Genomic DNA, 19,790 nt, shown 5'->3' on the forward strand with positions numbered 1-19,790 from the left:
AGTGACTGAAACCTTGCCACAGCAGCAACCCGAGCTGCTGCAGTGACGATGCCAGATCCTTAACCTGCTTGCCACAGGGAACAGCTCTTTGCTCATTTTTAAAATCATATTATTTATTTTGTTATTGGATTGCAGTTCTTTACGTACTAACCTCTTATCAGATATATGGTTCGCAAATATTTTTTCTCTCCATTCTGGCCTTTTCACTGTTGATTCTTCAGCTACACAGACATTTTTAAGTTTGATGTAGTCCCATTCGTCTACTTTTGCTTTATTTTTGCCTGTGCTTTTGGTGTGACTCATTAACTTTTCTTTCTCTCAGGGTCAGACTTTCATCAGGATAGCATGGTTGTGATTTTTGTCTTCCTTGCCACCTCAGTGCTCTCTCTCTCTCTCTCTCTCTCTCTCTCAATCTCTCTCTCTCACATAGTTTAACACGGGTGTTGGCTGATTACTATTGGCCTCAGATGGGACACGCCCAGAATTACCTTAATTTTTCTGGACTCATTCCCGTGCAAGGTATGGGAGGCCTACGTGAAAGGAGGTTGTTTCCTCCCATTTTCTCCCTTCTTTCCCCTTCATCCTCCCTTTTTCTCCTCTTTTCCCCCATGTTCTGAAAAGAATCTCCTCTGGGGCCTTGTCCTCCTTCCCTCTCTCACCCTCCTTGGGAGGAGGGCAGTGGTCTGGGAGCCAATGACAGAGCAGCGGAGGACTTGACTCTAGACCTGCTAGGAGTGCTTTGGCTTCCAGATGGACCAATTAGCTTATTAGAGGCAATGACTACCACAGTGAATACCTGAATAGCCGGCATCTGTCCCATTGTCCTCTTATTAAGGACCCTCTTGTTTTGCCCATCAAGGATTTGAATGTGTAAAGGAAACCCTATTCTCTCTCTCTCTCTCTTTTTTTTTTTTTTTTTGGTTTTGTTTTTAAATTTTGGTGGCTTTGGTCCATCTCCACAACTTCTGCCCAAGGCCAATAAAACACGGCCATTCTCCCTTTGTAAAAAGAAAAGAGGGGTTGGGTTTCCTTCAATTGTCTGCCCTTTTCTGTCTCCTCCACTATTTTTGTTTTACTCTGTAGTTAACTTTGCATAGAGCAGCTTCGTCGAGGACCTGCGCGGTGGACCTAGGCACTCTCTTCTCCTCGCCGGTGGCCACGGCCTCTTCGTTGTTCTAACCTGGGGGTTTGTGGGACCAGGGGGGTTGGCGACTGGGAGAAGAGTTTGGCCAGAGCCTTCCTTCTGCATTTCACACACATTCTGCTCTCACTCGCGCTCTCTCTCTCTTACACACACACACACACACACAGACACACACACACACGCACACGCAGACACAGACACACACACACACACACAGACACACACACACGCCCGCTCCGGCCCCTCTCCGTGTGTCTTCCTTCAAGATGACAGGGCGCTGGAGAAGAGGCTGCTGGAATCAGCTGGTAGGTACAGTAGTAACCTGAACCCCACCCACCCGCTGCCTTTGCTCGCTCAGGTTTCTCCGGTCACTCCTGCCCGGGGAGAAAACATGTAAACGCGCCTCCAGAGGAGGGGCAGGGGGAGCTGGGAGCGACGGGGGCGGCGGAAGGTGAGCCGGGGAAGGTGGCCGAGCACCCCTGCTGCCGGGCCCTTCCCAGCGCTCCCTCGGGGAGGCAGCCCTAGCCCAGTTCGCCCGTACCCCATCCCCCTTTTCGTCGGGATTGCCTTTTTTTCCCTCCCGCTCTGCGGCGGCGGAAATGACAGTGTGGTGCCGCCGCGGTGTCATGGTGCTGCCCCTGGACTAAGGAGCGAAAACTCTTAAGTTTGGCTCGGGAGATCCAGCCGCGGTAGCGTGGCGGCCGCCGTGCTGTCCCCGGCGGGGCGTGCGGGCGGGCGGATCCCGGCTGCTGCGCGGCGGCGGCGGCGGCTGCGAAGGCGGGCGGCGGCCTAGAGCGGCGGCGGCGGCGGCAACGGCGGCGGCGGCGGCGGCGGCAGCGGCGGCCAGGGAGCTCGCGCCAGAGCCCGAGCCAGCTGGCGGCGGAGGCAAGCGAGTACCCGGTGGCCTGGGGCGCGCCGAGGACATGGCCGGCAGCCGGGAATGCTCCGGGTAAAACGCGCCCCCTCGCCGCGGCCCCGGGGGCCGAGCGCCACCGCCCGCGCAGAGCTCGGCCCCGGCTCGGGCCGCGTCTCAGGTGCGGCCGGGGCCCGGCGCGGGCCGAGGGCTGCTCCGGGGCTCGGCGGGGCGGGGTGACGGGGCCCGTGAGGCTCGAGGTGCTGGCGGCGGCGGGGGTTCTGGCCCGGCCTTGGATCCCCGTGGCGCCGCTGGGGCCCGGGCGCCCGTCGCTGCCCAGCCCGGACGGAGTTTGCACTCCGGGGTGCGGGGCGGGGGCGGGTCCGAGGCCTCCCGCGCAGCCTGGCGGGGCCGGGCGTGGGCCCTCGAGCGGCTCTCTCGGAGCCTGGGTGCGAGTCTGGGAAAGGGCACCGCCGCCTTCCCACGCTCCTGCGGCCCGCAGCCTCCTCGGCCCGGGCGGCGCCCTTTGGCCGCCCGGCGGCGGCTGCTGCTGCGGCAGCCGGAGATGCTGCGGACACCCTGCCCGCGGGGGAGGCCCGGCGAAACTTAATCCCTTTGCTGCCCGGGGAGCGATCCTCGAGGCTCCGTCCGGGTGGTTCCTTATTTCTGGCCTAGCTTTGAAACCAGCTCAGTGGGGGAGAGGGAAAACTTGTAGTTCCCTAGGACAGACGGCGACCGAACGCGGGAGAGGTGGGGTTTTTCCATTCCTGGCTCGTAAGAATTAAGTAAATGACGGCCGAGTAGATTTGCCGAAACATTTTCGGTGACGATAAGGTTGAGGTTACTTAGTATTTCGTGTGCAATGCATTTCTTGGAGGCGATTCATCTCAGAGCCGGAAATTGGGCTCCTGGGGTCTCCGGGTTCTTCACTTTCCCTCTCATCCACACTCCCCTACCCGCCTTCACGCTCACTCGCCTTCTTCCTACGTCGTCGTCGTCACACACCTACCTGCCCACCCGAATCTCCCACCAGAACCCACCCGTCCCCTAGACTCCTCCCCATCAACCTGTGCATTCCCAGCCTCCCAGCCATGCAGCCTCTGGCTCCTTAACCAGTTTGCCTTTTTGAGGATTTCTGAGTGTGAGGAGAATGGTTGCTGGTGATTGTGTGTCTCAGAAGAGGAGTCCTCATAAAGGAATGTATTAGAGGCTGTGTAAATAGACAAGTACTGTGTGTGGGTTGATTCTTCTGATTCTCAAGTTGGGCCATAAGGGGTGCCTTTAATCTCATTCTTCTCCCTCCCTCTACATCAGTTCTCTGGCAAGGTTCCAACAGAAGGGGACAGCTGAACAGGGAGATTCCCTCCCCTACTTCTCACCCTATCTATGCAAGAGGGTTACCCCTAACCCTCAAGCCCCCTTCTCACTCCTCTCCATGCCTCACTGCTCAAGCGGGAAGCCTTTGCTATTTTTATATATTCATGCCCACTCCGTTAACTTAATACAGATATATAAGGTGAATTAGATTTCCCCTGATTGTTGCTCACAGCTTGATTTGTGTGGTTGAAATACAAGTCTAGAAGCCAAGATCAGAGAGTTCATCCCAAATCTGATGTTGCGGCGGCTTTATGGCCCTAGGACATTCCTATGACCTTTCTTTCATAGTTGATGCACTTGTATAAAAGGCATCATATTGTGTACTGGCTATTGTGTGTCTTGGCTTAGTCCTTTGAAGATGAAAGGTTTCTGTAAACCCTTAGCATTATACTTTTCAAAGAAAGTACTTCGTTTACCTTTTATTGGGATAATAGCTTGACTGGGTGTAAGTAGGAACCCTAGTTTACTGGAAACCTTAACTTTCCATTATTAACCCCTTTGGGAGCCAAATCTATCACCCTACTTTGGTCCTAAGTCTGTTTCTTTCTTTCTTTTTTTTTTCCTAGTGCACATACTACTGAATGAAAACATACATAAAATTAGGCATACAGAGTAATGGTGATTATTTTAAGCTAAGGCTTGAATCATATCTAATGTACTCCAACCTCACAATCTGATTCAGACTCGTTTGGAAACATAACCTCAGCCATTTTTAGCCCATATGGGGGCAGTTAGTTAATTTCTTCTGAAAAATGGCATAAATAATTTTAGGCATGGCTGTCTAAGCACAATTAGCATCTGGCAACAGTGAGTCAACAATATGTATTAAAAGCACCTACAGTGTGCAGAGTCCTCTGCTGTCTGGGCTAATGCCCTAGCCTTGACCTTGTATTTTGGGCTCCTGCTTCTTTAAGGCCTACCACCTTACTTGCAGCTCCAGGATGGGGACAGGGAGGGGCTGTGCTGGGCAGGGGTACAGGCTAGGGACACGAAGGAGCGATTGTTGCCCTCGCATTTACTTTCATGACTACTAAACTCCTCATCTAGCATGTTGTACCTTGCAAGGCCACCCCCTGGGAAGTACTGCTGCAAATCAGAGTGCCTTGGTTGCTTCATGAACATATCATCTGAGCAGTGCAAATTGATTTAGATGAAATCGGTGTAGTTAATCCGTCCTAAGTGCAGGGCAACGTGCTCCAACTTGTAGATCCTCAAGCAGTGCCAGTGGAGTCTCATAATTGCATCCAAAAATTGCTCTGGGTTGTGAGCCTGTCCGTTCCCTCGTCCCTCCTCCCATAAAATCTGCTGACACCATGACAGTTGAGGAGGAGACTGCAGAAGGAAAATGTCTGTCCCTCAGCGCTCAGCTTCTCTCTTTCCCAACAGAGAGATCCCTACAAAGGAGGCGAAAGAGCGGAGGCCCAGAGTGTGTTGCACATGGCTATTCTCAGAGGCACCTGCTTGGCCTCGTGTGTGTCTGTCATTCAGTCTTTATGGATCTTGGTAACTCCCTAGCTGTTAGGCCTTGGGACTCAGCTGCTAGTGGAGGCCGGAGGTGATCCATGTCCTGGGAGCATTAGGCTTTGTCTTCTCTTCTGTGCACAAGGGGAAAATGTGGCGGTGTGTTTGTGACGCACCGCCTTACTTAGGCTGGGTGTCTTAGAGCATTGCCTCATCAAAATATGACAGGTAACATGTTGATACTGGATATACGACAGCTGGGGGAGAGTTCACAGTTGTTCCCTTTTTGATGGATGAAATTTGGGTACCAAGGTGGTGGTGTGCTAACGTCTGTAGTTCAGGTCTCTCAACAAACATCGTGTTCATCACTGACCTGTGTAGAGAAGAGACTAGTCAAGTGTTTCTCAATCAGTGTTGAGATCATCATCATCATCAAGTGAGAAGATCGCATGAGCGGTGCTGAGACAAATTCCAGCTCTAGTCATCACCCTGTGCGGGCTGCTAGTGGTCTTTTTTTGGGGGGGGGCACGCAGCAGCCTGTGGCCCCTACCACAGCAGTGACCTGAGCCACTGCAGTAACACCAGATCTTTAACCCACTGAGCCACAAGGGAACTCCCTTACTAGTCATTTTATTTCGCCTCTCTCCCAAGGATCCATATGTGTTTCTTTGTCCATTTTTATGAATTAAAACTGCTAAGAGTCTTCTGTGGGCACTGAAGGTTTGCGGCTCTTTCTACGCTTTCTCTTTTCTCTGTCTTCCCCTTCTCCATGGCCACGGATGGATATGTTCTTTTCCATAGTCAGTCTCCCAGCTCCTGCACTGCCCTTAGAAATCCTGTAAGCTGCTAGGACTATTAGATGGTTAAAGCATGGGTGGTGGAGAGATTCCGAGTAATGTGCCAACATCCCACCCCTCCCTTCTCCGTGTCAGGTTCACCTGAATCTGTAATAAGGGTGTTGGCGCTGCCTAAGTGGGTTAGCGAAGTATCCTTCGTAAGACTTGTCCTACTTGGGTTCTTTACTCCCTGCCGGGCTCTGACTGCCTGACCTTGGGCCTTGTCTCAGCCTCTTTGCTGCAGGTCAGACTCCTCTCGTTGATGAATAGCATGCCTAGTCTCTGGATCTTCCTTTTACAGAAACCCCAAAGTCTGATAACAGAGTCATTCTATAACCTAAAATCCTCCGGAAACAGAAAATCCCAGTATTTACAATGGTCCCAGTTAGGAGGAGAACATATGAGCATGGTAGACAGTGCTAATGCAGGACAGTGATGCGTCTGAATGGATACAGCCCAGAGATAGAAAAAATGGTTTACGGTCCAGAATCCTCCATCGCTTTGTCTATAGCCCTTTGTTCAGTGTTGCTAGGATCCATGTGGTTCCCAGGGGAGTAGAAGCTCGATTTCAAATAGGCTTCTGTTCCCTGTCCCTTGTTTCTGACCTGAACCTGGGGTCCTCGCAGCCTGACATCCGACAGGATGCCTTCCATGTATGTTCTGCCAATTTTATTCCGTAGAAGTAGAGATGACTGCCTATCCAGGTGTCCCACTGAATATTTGAAAATTTGCAGGTATTTCATTGGGTAGCAGAGATTGGGGAAAGCAGTCCTAGAATAGATAGAAAGCTGTGCTGACAGCCTCAGGTGAATGCGTCTGTTCTCCATTTGCTCCCCAGCATCAAAAGTGCCAGTGGAATTGGTATTAAGATAAAGGTGTTATGAACTGTACATATGATTTCTGACAATTAGCATGTGTTACCTTGGCAAATCCGTTTCTTGGTTACTTAGATTAATGTTTTGTGTTTGTAGCAGATCTAGGACTTTTAGTTCTGTTCTTGTGATGTTCGTTTTAATGTTTATGATGTCTATATGGTATAAAATAGCCAATGGTTGGATTTAGGAGCTAATTATTGTAAAGAAGAGATCATTAAATGCATGTACTATAAAATATTAAGTAGGCTTTAACAACCTATTAGACAGGAACTGGCTCTGGTGCTGTCAGCCGGTGATCACCCTCTGAGCTCTTCTTATGCATGATAAAAGTTTAAGAAAAAAGAGAGACAGTTCTTCCCTTGGGTGGGGGTGGGGGTAGGGGGAGAGCTCCAGTTTCACAGGGGAGGCGTATGGATATAATAAATACCACAATCAGAAGCACGGTCCTCTGGAAAACTTGTAGGGGAGTGTAATTGTCTTCTGTTATGCCAACCATGCATTTGAGGTGAATTTCCAAACTTGTGCTATTTCCTTAATAACTTGCTCAGTATCTGTCATCTGTGAATGTGTGTTGAGAATATCAGTATTCGTAAAGCAAGTTAATAATTGTATCCCCATCACATCCTCAGGAGCCTATAGGATGGGTAGGGCAAGTGTTTTTATTTTTTCTTTCTTTCTTTCCTTTTTTGCCTTTCGTCTTTTTAGGGCCGCACCTGCGGCATATGGAGGGTCCCAGGCTAGGGGTCCAATCGGAGCTGCAGCCTCCGGCCTACACCACAGCCGCAGCAACCCCAGATCTGAGCCGCGTCTGCGACCTACACCACAGCTCACGGCAACACCGGATCCTTAGCCCACTGAGTGAGGCCAGGGATCGAACCCGCGTCCTCACGGATTCTAGTCGGGTTCGTTAACCACTGAACCACGACAGGAACCAGACAGGTGTTTTTTGTTTGACAGATGAGGTGGCTGTAGCTCCAATAGTTGAAATGTCTTACCTGGGGTCACAAGGCCAATTGAGTTTAGAACTAGGACTACAGCCAGGCTCTGTTATGAAGAGCAAATGAGGTAATGACTTCGGAACCATTTAAAAGTATAAAATTGGTACACAAATGTAAGATGAGGGTTATTATTAATTCTGTTTACTTACCACTTAGCCTCTTTTTTTTTCAGTCTGTATCTTTTTAGGGTGAGAATTCTCTACATCGGTTGCCTTTTGTTACCAGATGATCTTTCCTGAGCTGCAAGGAAGGGGTCCTTTCCTAGTAGTATTCTAGGATTTGGTTGTCTTCCTTTTTTTCCAAAAGGTGTTATTATTTTATGCCTTTGGGACTCCCCTCCTCTTTAGTTGTCCTCCAGAACACCCATTATATCTTCTCTGAGGTACAACAGGCAAAGCCAGCCACAGTCATTCCTTCAGCACCTTGGCTTAGCCAAGGGAAAATAATGCATTTTGTTTATTTCCAGTTCCTTTCGTGATGATGCCCTTTGCTTGTCAGCCTTTCTAGTCACACTAATAAATAAGATCTGTGTGGTGAGGAACCAGTTTTCAATAATCCAAGGTGTCTTTCCTATCTGGTAACAGATAGCAAGAGCTCTGTAATAATAGGATGTCAGAGCTGGAACGCGCATCTTAAAGCGATCGGCTGGTGAGTCTTGTGTCCGGACTCGAAGGACATTTTACCGTTAAGGGAACATCAGACTAAGCCAGGACTCATTTGCTCAGCCTCCAGGGCAGAGAGACAGTTTCTAGTGTCTTAAGGAAGCGCTCATGGGACGTGAATGTTAATATCCTGAAGAATGTAAATCCTACAGCCCAGCTCAATCCTCGTTCCGCAGCCCGGAGGTCAGGCTGGGTTTTACACTCCTGGTTTTTCTGGGAAGAAAGGGAGACGGTGGCTCCTCGGGGAGGCAGCGAGAGCCTAGAGCCATGCTCTGCAGACCCGGAAGATGAAAACTAGATGGAATGTGAACTGTTGAAATAAGTGGGCATTTAATTATGTTCAAATAACATTTGAAATAATAGAATTCTGCCAAGTGCAGATCACGGCGTCTCTCTCTGAGCACTTAAACTGAATGCTGGATTCGAAGGGCAGTGCTGAAATCAATTTTTCAGTGTAGAATGTATTATTTTTATCCTAATGGTCTGCACTGAAACTCCTTCGTATTTCTACCTACTCACACCGCCTTATGATACCTTCTTATAGCTTATTCTCATCAACTTGTTTTTTTTTTTTTCTTCCTTTCAGGGATCTCAGCCTGAAGGGGGATGCAGGGTGATGATAAGCCATACAGAAACAATTTTATAATAGAACAAGGGCAAATATGTAAACATCCTTATTTGACTACATGGCAGTAACTACATGATATGGAAGAGAACGAATCAGTGGATGTGGATGTGGGCATTTGTTTCTTGACAGGCCATTGGTCTGCCCACCCAGGCATTTTTCATCAGTGCATTTTTATGACAAACCATTGTGTCTTCTGGCAGAAGCTTCGTGGTTACCTGTCTTTTGGTGGCACCCTAGCAGGTTGACATCTTGTCTTTATCCTTAGTATATTCTCTAATTCTGCATAAATTAGTGCTTCACAAACTTTTTGAAGTTGCAGCACTGCTATTGTTTTATTTTTGGTCAGACCACTTCCTCCTCTACTTCCTAAAAGTATTTTGTGACATAGAAGTCAAATATTTTTAGGAGTCTTATAATTTTTAAAAGAATAAAAATTGGGAGTTCCTGTCGTGGTGCAGCAGAAACCAATCTGACTAGTATCCATGAGGACGAAGGTTCGATCCCTGGCCTCGCTCAGTGGGTTAAGGATCTGGCGTCAACGTGAGCTGTGGTGTAGGTCACAGACATGGCTTGGATCTGGCATTGCTGTAGCTGCGGTGTAGGCTGGCAGCTATAGCTCCAATTTGACCCCTATATGCCACGAGTGTGGCCCTAAAAAGACCAAAAAAAAAAAAAAAAGAAGAAGAAGAAAGAAAAAAATTGGGACCTGATAATTTTCTGACATCCATTGATCATTAGAGATATCCCAGGGTATTGTAAAAAAACCTCGACAGGGAATCACTAACCTAGAAAAACAATTGAAAGGAGTAAGCAATTCAGTAGTGTTTAGAAATATTACATAATTTCACAGTTGGCAGTATAGAATAGTGGTTGACTGTTCACACACTGGAGTCAGACCTGGGTTTGTATCTTTTACAAAAATTAAGATAAAATTCACATACCATAATATTCACCATATTAAAGTATACAATTGAGTGGTTTTTAGTATATTCACAAAGCTGTGCAATTATCACTGCTATCTACTTCCTAAACATTTTCATCACCTCCCCCCAAAGAAACCCCATCTTAGATGACACCAAATGCCACCAGAGTAGTCACTCTCCATTCCCTCCACTTCCATCTTCCCCAGCCTCCAGCCCTTGACAAACACTAACTAATATACTTTCTGTTCTTTTGGGTTTACCTATTCTGGGCATTTCATATATAGGGAATCAGCAAATTTGTGACCTTTTGTGACTAGCTTCTTTCAGTTCGCATAATGCTTTCAAGGAGCATCCCTGTTGTAGCATGCATCAGTACTTCATTCCTTTTTCTTGCTGAATGATATTCCATTGTATGGCTATACCAGATTTGTTTATCCATTCATCAATTGAGGGACATTTAGGTTGCTGCCACCCTTTGGTTGTTATGAATAATTCTGCTATGAACATTTGTGTACCTGAAGTTCCCTAGTGACTTGGTATTGTCACTGCTATGACTCGGGTTTTGTTTTTTGTTTGTTTGTTTTGCTTTTTAGGGCCGCACTGGTGGCATATCGAGGTTCCCAGGCTAGGGCTCTTTGCCACAGCCACAGCCACAGCCACACAGGATCTGTGCCGCATCTGCAACCTACACCACAGCTCATGGAAATGCCGGATCCTTAACCTGCTGAACGAGGCCAGGGATCGAACCTGAGTCCTCCTGGACGCTAGTCAGATTCGTTAACCACTGAGCCACGACAGGAACTTCTTTGGCTCAGGTTTGATTTTTGGCCTTGGAACATTCATCTGCCATGGGTGCAGCCAAAAAAAAAAAATTGTGTGCAAGTTTTTGAGTGAGAATATCCTAAGTTGTTCTGGATCATATGGTAACTACATTTAACATTTTGAGGAACTGCCAAACTTGCCCAAAGCAGCTGCATCATTTTATATTCCCACCAGCAATGTATGAGGATCCCAGTTTCTCCACATCCTACTTGCCATTCCCTTTTTTTTTTTAAATTAGGGCCATCCTAGTGTGTGTAAAGTAATACTACAGCCGTCCTAGTGAGTGTGAAGTGGTATCTCACTGTGGTTTTGATTTGTATTTTCCTGATGACTCATGGTGTTGGGTACCTTTTCATTTGCTCCCTGATCATTTGTATATCTTCTTTGAAGAAATGTCTATTCAGGTCCTTTGCCATTAAAATTTTTTTTGGTCTTTTTATTGTTGAGTTGTAAGAGTTGTATATATATCTAGGTACTCAACCTATATCACATATATGATCTGCAAATATTTTTTCCCGTTCCATGAGTTGTCTTTTCACTCTCTTGATGATGTTATTTGCAGTACAGAAGTTTTAAATTTTGATGAAGTCCAATTTATCTATTTTTTTCTTCAGTTATTTGTGCATTTGGTGTCATCTAAGAAACCCTTACTTAACCCTAAGTTCATGAAGATTTACACTTATGTTGCCTTCCAAGAGTTTTATAGTTTCTACTCTTACATTTATTTATTTATTTATTATTTTTTTGTCTTTTTGCCATTTTTTGGGCCGCTCCCACGGCATATGGAGGTTCCCAGGCTAGGGTCTAATCGGAGCTGTTGCTGTCGGCCTATGCCAGAGCCACAGCAACGTGGGATCCGAGCCGCATCTGCAACCTATGCCACAGCTCTCGGCAACGCCGGATCCTTAACCCACTGAGGGAGACCAGGGATTGAACCCACAACCTCATGGTTCCTAGTTGGATTCGTTCACCACTGAGCCACGATGGGAACTCCCTATAGTTTCTACTCTTACATTTAGATTGTTGATCCATTTTGAGTACATTTTGATGTGTAGTGTGAGGTAGGGCTGTAACGTCATCCTCTTGCATGTGGGCATCTGACTCTCCCAAACCAGTTGTTGAAACGATTATTCTTTTCCTGTTGAATGGTTTTGAAACCTTTATCAAAAGTCAGTTGACCCTGAATATATATATATATATATATAAAACTCTCAGTTTTATTCCAGGTTTGAATCTTAGCTTAGCTACTTGCAAACAAATGTGACTGGGGGCAAATTACCTTTTTTTGTTGTTGTTGTTGTTGCTGTTGTTGTCGTCATAATAGTACCTACCTTTTAGAAGGTTGTGAAAATTCAATGAGATAATGCATGTAAAGGGGATTATTTACTGCTTGGCACGTATCAAACGCCCAATAAATCTTATGGGGAGAGGTGCTTAGGTTATCAGGGAGGTAGGGAAAATGGGAGACAGGTTGAAAGGATGCTGGAATATTAGGAGCGACCAGAACAAGGCAGCCTCATAAATGAGAGATGAGATGAACAGATGTCTGAAGATGCTGAAAAATATTCAGTTCCCCCAGATAGGCTAAAGCAGTTCTTCTATGATAATAAATTAAAACAGAATGGAAACAGTATAATAGAAAAAGTTACTAGAAGCAACAGACCGCAGCCATCTTATATTATTCTTTATAGAGCTGAAATCAGTTAAGGTGGTTATTTTAGAGCACTGATGTCTGGATTTTGTTCAGTCAAGGACTCTCGAGGACATTTTTTTAAAATTTAATTTAATTTAATTTTTTTAAATTTTTATTTTATTTTTGTCTTTTTGCTATTTCTTGGGCCGCTCCCGCGGCATATGGAGGTTCCCAGGCTAGGGGTTAAATCAGAGCTGTAGCCACCGGCCTACGCCGGAGCCACAGCAACGCAGGATCCAAGCCGCGTCTGCAACCTACACCACAGCTCACGGCAACGCTGGATCATTAACCCACTGAGCAAGGGCAGGGCCCGAACCTGCACCCTCATGGTTCCTAGTCGGATTCGTTAACCACTGCGCCATGACGGGAACTCCTCGAGGACATTTTTAATGCTATGGACAGCCCTCTCCCCACGAAAATTGCCTACATGATATACAACCTTCTTTACACGTTTCTAGAAGGTTCAAAAACCCCCAGTTCGAAGTCCTGTTTTGACCTTTATCCAAGGCAGGCCTGACCCACTGCATATGCTTTCCTAAGCTTAATTTCATAGTGAGGTTCGGGTGTCACACTTAGGGTCAACTTTTTGGGTCACAGGAACATTCGAAGAGCTTTGCCTCTATATGGAAGAACGTATATGGCAGGCTCCTAAGATTTAGAAGCGTTGTGGTACTCTCTCTCTCTTTTTTTTTTTTATTTTTATTTTTGTCTTTTTAGGGCCTCATCCACAACATATGGAGGTTCCCAGGCTAGGGTCGAATCGGAGCTGTAGCTGCCGGCCTACACCACAGCCACAGCCATGCGGGATCTGAGCCGCGTCTTGGACCTACACCATATCCCACAGCAATGCCGGATCCTTAACCCACTGAGTGAGGCCAGGAATGGAACCCACAACCTCGTGGTTCCTAGTCGGGTTCGTTAACCACTGAGCCACGACGTGCACTCCAGAGTTGCAGTCCTCTAATTGTCATAAAAATTTCAACGTAGAGACAGGTCTGTCAGCAATGCTCCTGACCAGCTGTCATTTTGGCAGGAGGCCTTCCTTGATTCTCCCAGGTAGCTTCCAGCAGGGCCACTGAGGAGTGCAGCCAGGCCCTTCTGGAAGAGACAGTAGGACAAGTGCAGAGTGAGGTGGAGATGGGCCTAGAGGAAAGAGATATGATTCTGAAAGGGACCAGGCGTGAGAGGCCGTTTCAGAGACACTCAGAGGGACACCGAGAGACACAAATAGAAGCGGAAACATGCTGTCAGGAAACCCTCTTGTAAATAGTCAGGATATTTGTCAAGTGAAGGAGGTGAGATGCTTGAAATAAAGGTGTAGAGGAAAGAGCACAGGCCTTGGCACTAGACTGACCCAGGGCTCTGGGTGTGTATGTTCCCAGTTCATTTGCCTAATGATGCTGAGCCCCAGGTCCCTAACCCTACTATGCACTAGTATTAGCACCTGCTGTACAGCCTCCCTGGTAGAATGTAATGAAATATTGTATGTCAAGTTTGTAACATGGTCCTCAGAATATAGGAGGTGCTCCATAAATGCTAGGTCCTTTCTTTAACGTCCTCTACTTTAAGGGATCCTTCATTTCTGAATACTTCTTGTGTGTGAGGCCCTGGGCTATGAATCAAACTATGATATCGTTGGTGCCCTTGAGGAGCCAGGCGAGTTAGCGGGAGACATAGATATGTAAATGAAATACCACAGAAGGTTCTGGAAGCCACCAAGTAGCTGAAGTGATACACCTGTACATGAGGGAACTCCCAGGTTTCTAGGCTTGGATGGTGATATTCAACCGACAGGGCACATTGGAAGAGGAGAAGGTGTTTCGTTTTGAGGGGCAGAGGAGAAGAGCAGACTCCTTTATGGACATGTTTGAATTGGAGCAGTGGAACTACCAAAGGCAATATTCCTGCCTTGAGTGAGTGTTGGAGTCTGTCATCTCTAACGTCTCTTCCAATTCGAAGATTCTATGATATGTGTGCATTTTAATTGTTTGCCTCTTTCATCTTTATAGGCGAATGTTGATAGATGTTATAAGCGACAAAATACTGGCCAACCCTTTTCCAGCACTTGTATTTTCTAAAATAAGAATAGCACTCATCTCCTTTTTTGAAAACCAGTGGTTGTACCAACATCTAAACTTATCAAACCCGGAGTTCCCGTCGTGGCGCAGTGGTTAACGAATCCGACTAGGAACCATGAGGTTGCGGGTTCGGTCCCTGCCCTTGCTCAGTGGGTTAACGATCCGGCGTTGCCGTGAGCTGTGGTGTAGGTTGCAGACGCGGCTCGGATCCTGCGTTGCTGTGCCTCTGGCATAGGCCGGTGGCTACAGCTCTGATTCAACCCCTAGCCTGGGAACCTCCATATGCCGCGGGAGGCCCAAGAAATAGCAACAACAACAACAACAACAACAAAAAAGACAAAAAGACAAAAGACAAAAATAAATAAATAAATAAACTTATCAAACCCACTGAGAATGACTGTTGTACAAAAAGATTCTTCACTTTTACAGCCCAATTTCCTATAGATTTCCGTTAAATAAGTAGGTAGTTTAGTGCACTTCAAAGGTTTGATTTAGAAAGAGCTTTTTAGGGCAGCTCCCGCTGTGGCCCCACGGGATTGGTGGCATCTTGGGAATGCTGGGATGCGGGGTTCGATCTCTGGCCTGGCACAGTGGGTTAGGGATCCGGCATTGCCACAGCTTCTGCTTAGATGAGGCTGAGGCTGGGAACTGATCCCTGGCCCGAGAGCTCACATGTTGCTGGGCAGACAAAAATGAAAAAAAAAAAAAAAAAGCAAAAACAAAAAACCAAACCCCAACAACAACAGCGTTTAGGGCTATCTGTATTGTACTTGTGCACAAGATATGATAGGACTCAGTCTTTAAGTTTCCTGTGAGAGGGCGCTGCGGATATCTCTGACAGATGATAAAATCTGCACAAGATACCAATGGCAGAATCAAACTTCTTTTAAGCCTGATGAGAGTCTCCAGTGATAGCGAGATGAACAAGAGTTATATTCAAAAGCAATAGATTCCTTTGTCTTTCCTAAAAATAGGATTAACACTTAAAACCCATAACACATGTTTTATATTTTGGATATTTTAATATTCTCCTCTTTGTCTCTAGTAACTAACTCCGTTTATTAAAAATGGGCTGCAACAGAAATTTCCATGCGTGGTAAAAGGAAGTAACTCAAGCTCACGCATCAGAAGAACTTATTATCCTGCTCCAAGAACTACATTTTTCTAAGGCTCTCTCTTCTTTTCCTGCGTAGGCTCTTAGAAATGGATCATTTCAAGAACTAGAGCGTTAGTTTGAAATATGGCCTTGTTTTCCTTCCACTAGAAATGAAATAGGAGCAGCCTCTATATTTTACCTGGACGTAAAATAGAGAACAATATAGGAGAGTGGAGATTGAGAATTGGGCAGAGCCTCGGGCTTGTTCATAGTCCAGGACGAGGGATGTGGGTGAGGAGGATGTGTGAGAGGCTGATCCGTGCCGGTGTGGGGAGCTGCAACAGTATTGTGAGTCAGTAAGCCGGGATGCAGAGGTGGCCACTAGCTTCTGTTTATTAGTGCAGGAAAATAAACCCAGGCCTTTGTCACAAACAAGGTTTAAAGGGGGAGAATGGCTTTCTGATTCATTCCCAAATTGCTTTCCTATTGCTCCAGCATCCCTGGGGAATCCAGCCTGCAAAGCCCCCACTGCTTAGTGTGCAATTATGCTACATCCACGTTTCCTTTGGAAATGCTTAATGACCCTTGCTTTGTGTTCCTTGCAGGTGAAAGCCCAGCCTCTGCGGTTCTTAATGCCTCAGCAGGATTATTTTCACTAAAGATGGAAACACTGGAGTCTGAATTGACCTGTCCAATCTGCCTCGAGTTGTTTGAAGACCCCCTCCTGCTCCCTTGTGCTCACAGCCTCTGCTTCAGCTGCGCCCATCGCATCTTGGTCTCGAGCTGCAGCTCTGGTGAATCCATTGAACCCATTACCGCTTTCCAGTGTCCTACGTGCAGGTATGTCATCTCGCTGAACCACCGGGGCCTGGACGGCCTCAAGAGGAATGTGACTCTGCAGAACATTATTGACCGCTTCCAGAAGGCTTCTGTCAGTGGACCCAATTCCCCAAGTGAGAGCCGCCGGGAGAGGACTTACAGGCCCAGCAGCGCCATGTCCAGTGAGCGAATTGCTTGCCAGTTCTGTGAGCAGGACCCGCCAAGGGATGCAGTGAAAACGTGCATCACCTGCGAGGTCTCCTACTGTGATCGTTGCCTGCGGGCCACGCACCCCAACAAGAAACCTTTCACCAGCCACCGCCTGGTGGAACCCGTGCCAGACACACATCTCCGAGGGATCACCTGCCTGGACCATGAGAATGAGAAAGTGAACATGTATTGTGTATCTGATGACCAATTGATCTGTGCCTTATGCAAACTGGTGGGGCGTCATCGAGACCATCAGGTCGCGTCCCTGAATGACCGGTTTGAGAAGCTCAAGGTAAGGGATCTGGGAAACACGCCTTACACAACTTTGTCTCTTTACACACACACACACACCACACACACAACACACACACGGGTATGCAGTTTGCGAGTTCCCTAATAAAAGGGGTCACTTTTCCTATCTGCCAAGTGAGTTAATTCCAGGTTCTTCTCGTGAAGAGCAGACTCCTCACCTGCAAGCTCCCGCTGGAACCCGGCTCTTCTCTTGCACATCCCTGCTTGCATTCATTCACCTCCGGCCAGTTCTGGGGGAGTTAGTCCATGCATGGCCCACACTAGTAGTCCGTCCAGGGACACAGCGCCCTCTCTCCTCTGACAATGACACATTGCACCTTGCATATCTTTGCCATGATCTTTCCACTTCTGCTTTTAAGTATGTGCGTACCTGTGTAGGCGTACTACAATTAGCATATGTGCTGATTTGCATATGTACACTACAGCAGTGAGAAGCTTGGGTGTGTCTCTATGTAGGTATGGGTGGAGGTGTCTGAGTGTATCTGTGTAGGCGAGAGTTTTTTTGTGGAGGACAGTAGTGTGTGTGTTTGCACAGTCAGTTCACTAAAGAAACAATTCTTCGCACCGGCCCCTACAAAGCGCCACCGAGCTCTTAACAGGGGGCTAATTCTAAGCCTGCCTTAAAAAACAACACAAAATAGACAGACGGAAAAGAGACTTCAGTGTACCATGAAGTCCGGAGGGAGAATCAAATACCTGAATTAAAAATTTCAACTGAAGGCGATTAACTATTTAATCCAGGATCAGATGATGCGCCAGTATTTGTTTTTGTGGGTTGCAGACTGAAGTGCTGGTTTGCAGTCCCTGCCTTGGAAGTTCCTGTTCAGGGGTCAGAATTTTCTGACGTTGCTCTGTGATATTTACGTGCAAGTCCAGGTGCCTATTTTTTTTTTTTTTTAAAAACACTACTCTCTCATGGCGATGTTAGCAAATGTCAGATCCAGCAAACTGCTTTATTCCCCTTGCCTGCCTGCTTGGTGGCTTAATTTTTCTTAAGAAGGGAGCTACGGAGTTCCCATCGTGGCGCAGTGGTTAACGAATCCGACTAGGAACCATGAGGTTTTGGGTTCGGTCCCTGCCCTTGCTCAGTGGGTTAAGGATCTGGCGTTGCCTTGAGCTGTGGTTGGGTCATAGATGCGGCTCAGATCCCACGTTGCTGCGGCTCTGGCGTAAGCCAGTGGCTACAGCTCCGATTCGACCCCTAGCCTGGGAACCTCCATATGCCACGGGAGCAGCCCAAAGAAATAGCAAAAAAAAAAAAAAAAAAAAAAAAAGAAGGGAGTTACTTAATAGACATTCCAGAAAAATAAAATGTTTAACTGAATAGGATTACCACCCCCCAAAGAGGTCCTGGGTATGTAAGCCAAGCTGGAAGGAAGACCCAGACTGGATGGAAGGAAGGAAATAAGGGAGTGGAGATTTTCCTCTTGCCACACTGTGGAAAAGTCACTGTAACTTCAGTAAAAATGATGATGTTGGTGAGGCTAGCAGTGCTCAGAAGACATTGCACTTTCCCTTCTGAGATTTATTGAAAACAAGATTGAGAGTCACGCTGACAATGCTTTCTGCTTTTTTTGATTATTATTTGCATTCAGTATTTAGAAATTTGTACAACGTTCCATGTTTATCCGTTGGTTTCCCTCAGGCGGATAGTCTCAGTCCTGTCAAGATTGCAGAGAGGAATAATCTCATTGGCTTCAATTCGTAGAATCCTAAAATGGAATAGACTGCGGACTTGGTAAAGTAGTATAAATGAGTCACTTACGGAGCATGACAATGGGAGAAAAAAGAACGTATATATATATGTATGTGCGACTGGGTCACCTTGCTGTACAGTAGAAAATTGACAGACCACTGTAAACCAGCTATAATGGGGAAAAGTCAAAATCATTAAAAATAAAAAATACAGGAGTATAAATGGAGGCTTTGCTAGTTTAAGTGTTTTGGTTCAAGTCACAGACTTGGAACTGGAACTCAGCTTCTAGAGCTAAGTTAAGAATCCTTTCTTCTGTAGCCTGCTGCCACTTTGTTTTAGACCTAGATTTTCTCCATGAAATGTGATTTGAAACTTAAATTTATGCTCCGGCAACTGCACATTTCATGGGTCACAGAGAAACGATTAACAGCGTGGAGGAAAGGACATATTGTATAAACTTATGGCTTTTCAATGGCAAGAGATGGAGGCGGGGCTGCAGGAAGAGTGAGGGATATGGCGAGGATAGAACAATCTCTGCCAAATATTTGCAGGTGTTGGAACTATAATAAGGCATTGGCCTTGAGAAATATTCCAAACAGAAAAATCTGTATCCATATGTACTGTTGAGATAACAAAAGACTGGTTAGAACGAGCCTGTATCTACAGAACACCAGCTTTTTGAAAACATCCGAAACCACGAAAACACTGGATGATTGATTAGATATTTGGCATCATGCAGCTATCGTCCTTGTCTCCAGGGATGGATGGGACGCAAATCATTTTACCAAAAGATACTTTGCTCTGGAACGAATCGGTAATTTTTTGGAGACAGAAAGGCCAGCTCGTGAAGCGTTCCCCTTTAAGTTTTAAGGAAATGTGCAGAAAATTCAGATTATAAATTAAGTGGAAACTTTTTTGCTCATTTTTGGACAGAGAGTGGAAACATATGAATCATTCCCAACCGTGTGGTTTGTTCTGTTGTCTGGAACATCTTGGACTTTGGGGAGAGAGAGGAAGGTGCTGCTTATGTGAGGGGAGGGGTGGGGTGGGGTGGGGGGTCACTTTGGTTTGGTGCCAACAATAAAAGGATGTTCATTCTGCACATGGAGCAGAGAGGAAGCCTGACTTTTCGTGTCACACATACTCACTTCTTTGAGTTAATTTTAATTTAGAAGAGCATTTAGGATTATCCCTTTAATCTGCTTGATTCTTCCTCAAGGAGAAAGGAGAAAGCCAGCTGTCAGAAGCTGGGGGGGGGGGGATGGCTTTGAGCGTACCCCCAGCCCTGCCCTGTGGAGAGCATGGGA

At 46.6% G+C, this 19,790-nt stretch overlaps 1 protein-coding gene across 1 annotated transcript in view; it reads left to right on the forward strand.

Annotated features, from left to right (window-relative positions):
• Positions 1,971–19,790, forward strand: part of MID2 (midline 2) — a 100,854-nt gene continuing 83,034 nt past the window's right edge. The window contains 2 exon segments of the mRNA XM_005657908.3: positions 1,971–2,093; positions 16,052–16,767. Of these exon segments, the coding sequence (XP_005657965.2) occupies positions 16,108–16,767 (660 nt within the window). The 5' untranslated portion in view covers positions 1,971–2,093; positions 16,052–16,107.

Source organism: Sus scrofa, chromosome X, assembly GCF_000003025.6.
Source record: "Sus scrofa isolate TJ Tabasco breed Duroc chromosome X, Sscrofa11.1, whole genome shotgun sequence".
NCBI lineage: Eukaryota > Metazoa > Chordata > Mammalia > Artiodactyla > Suidae > Sus > Sus scrofa.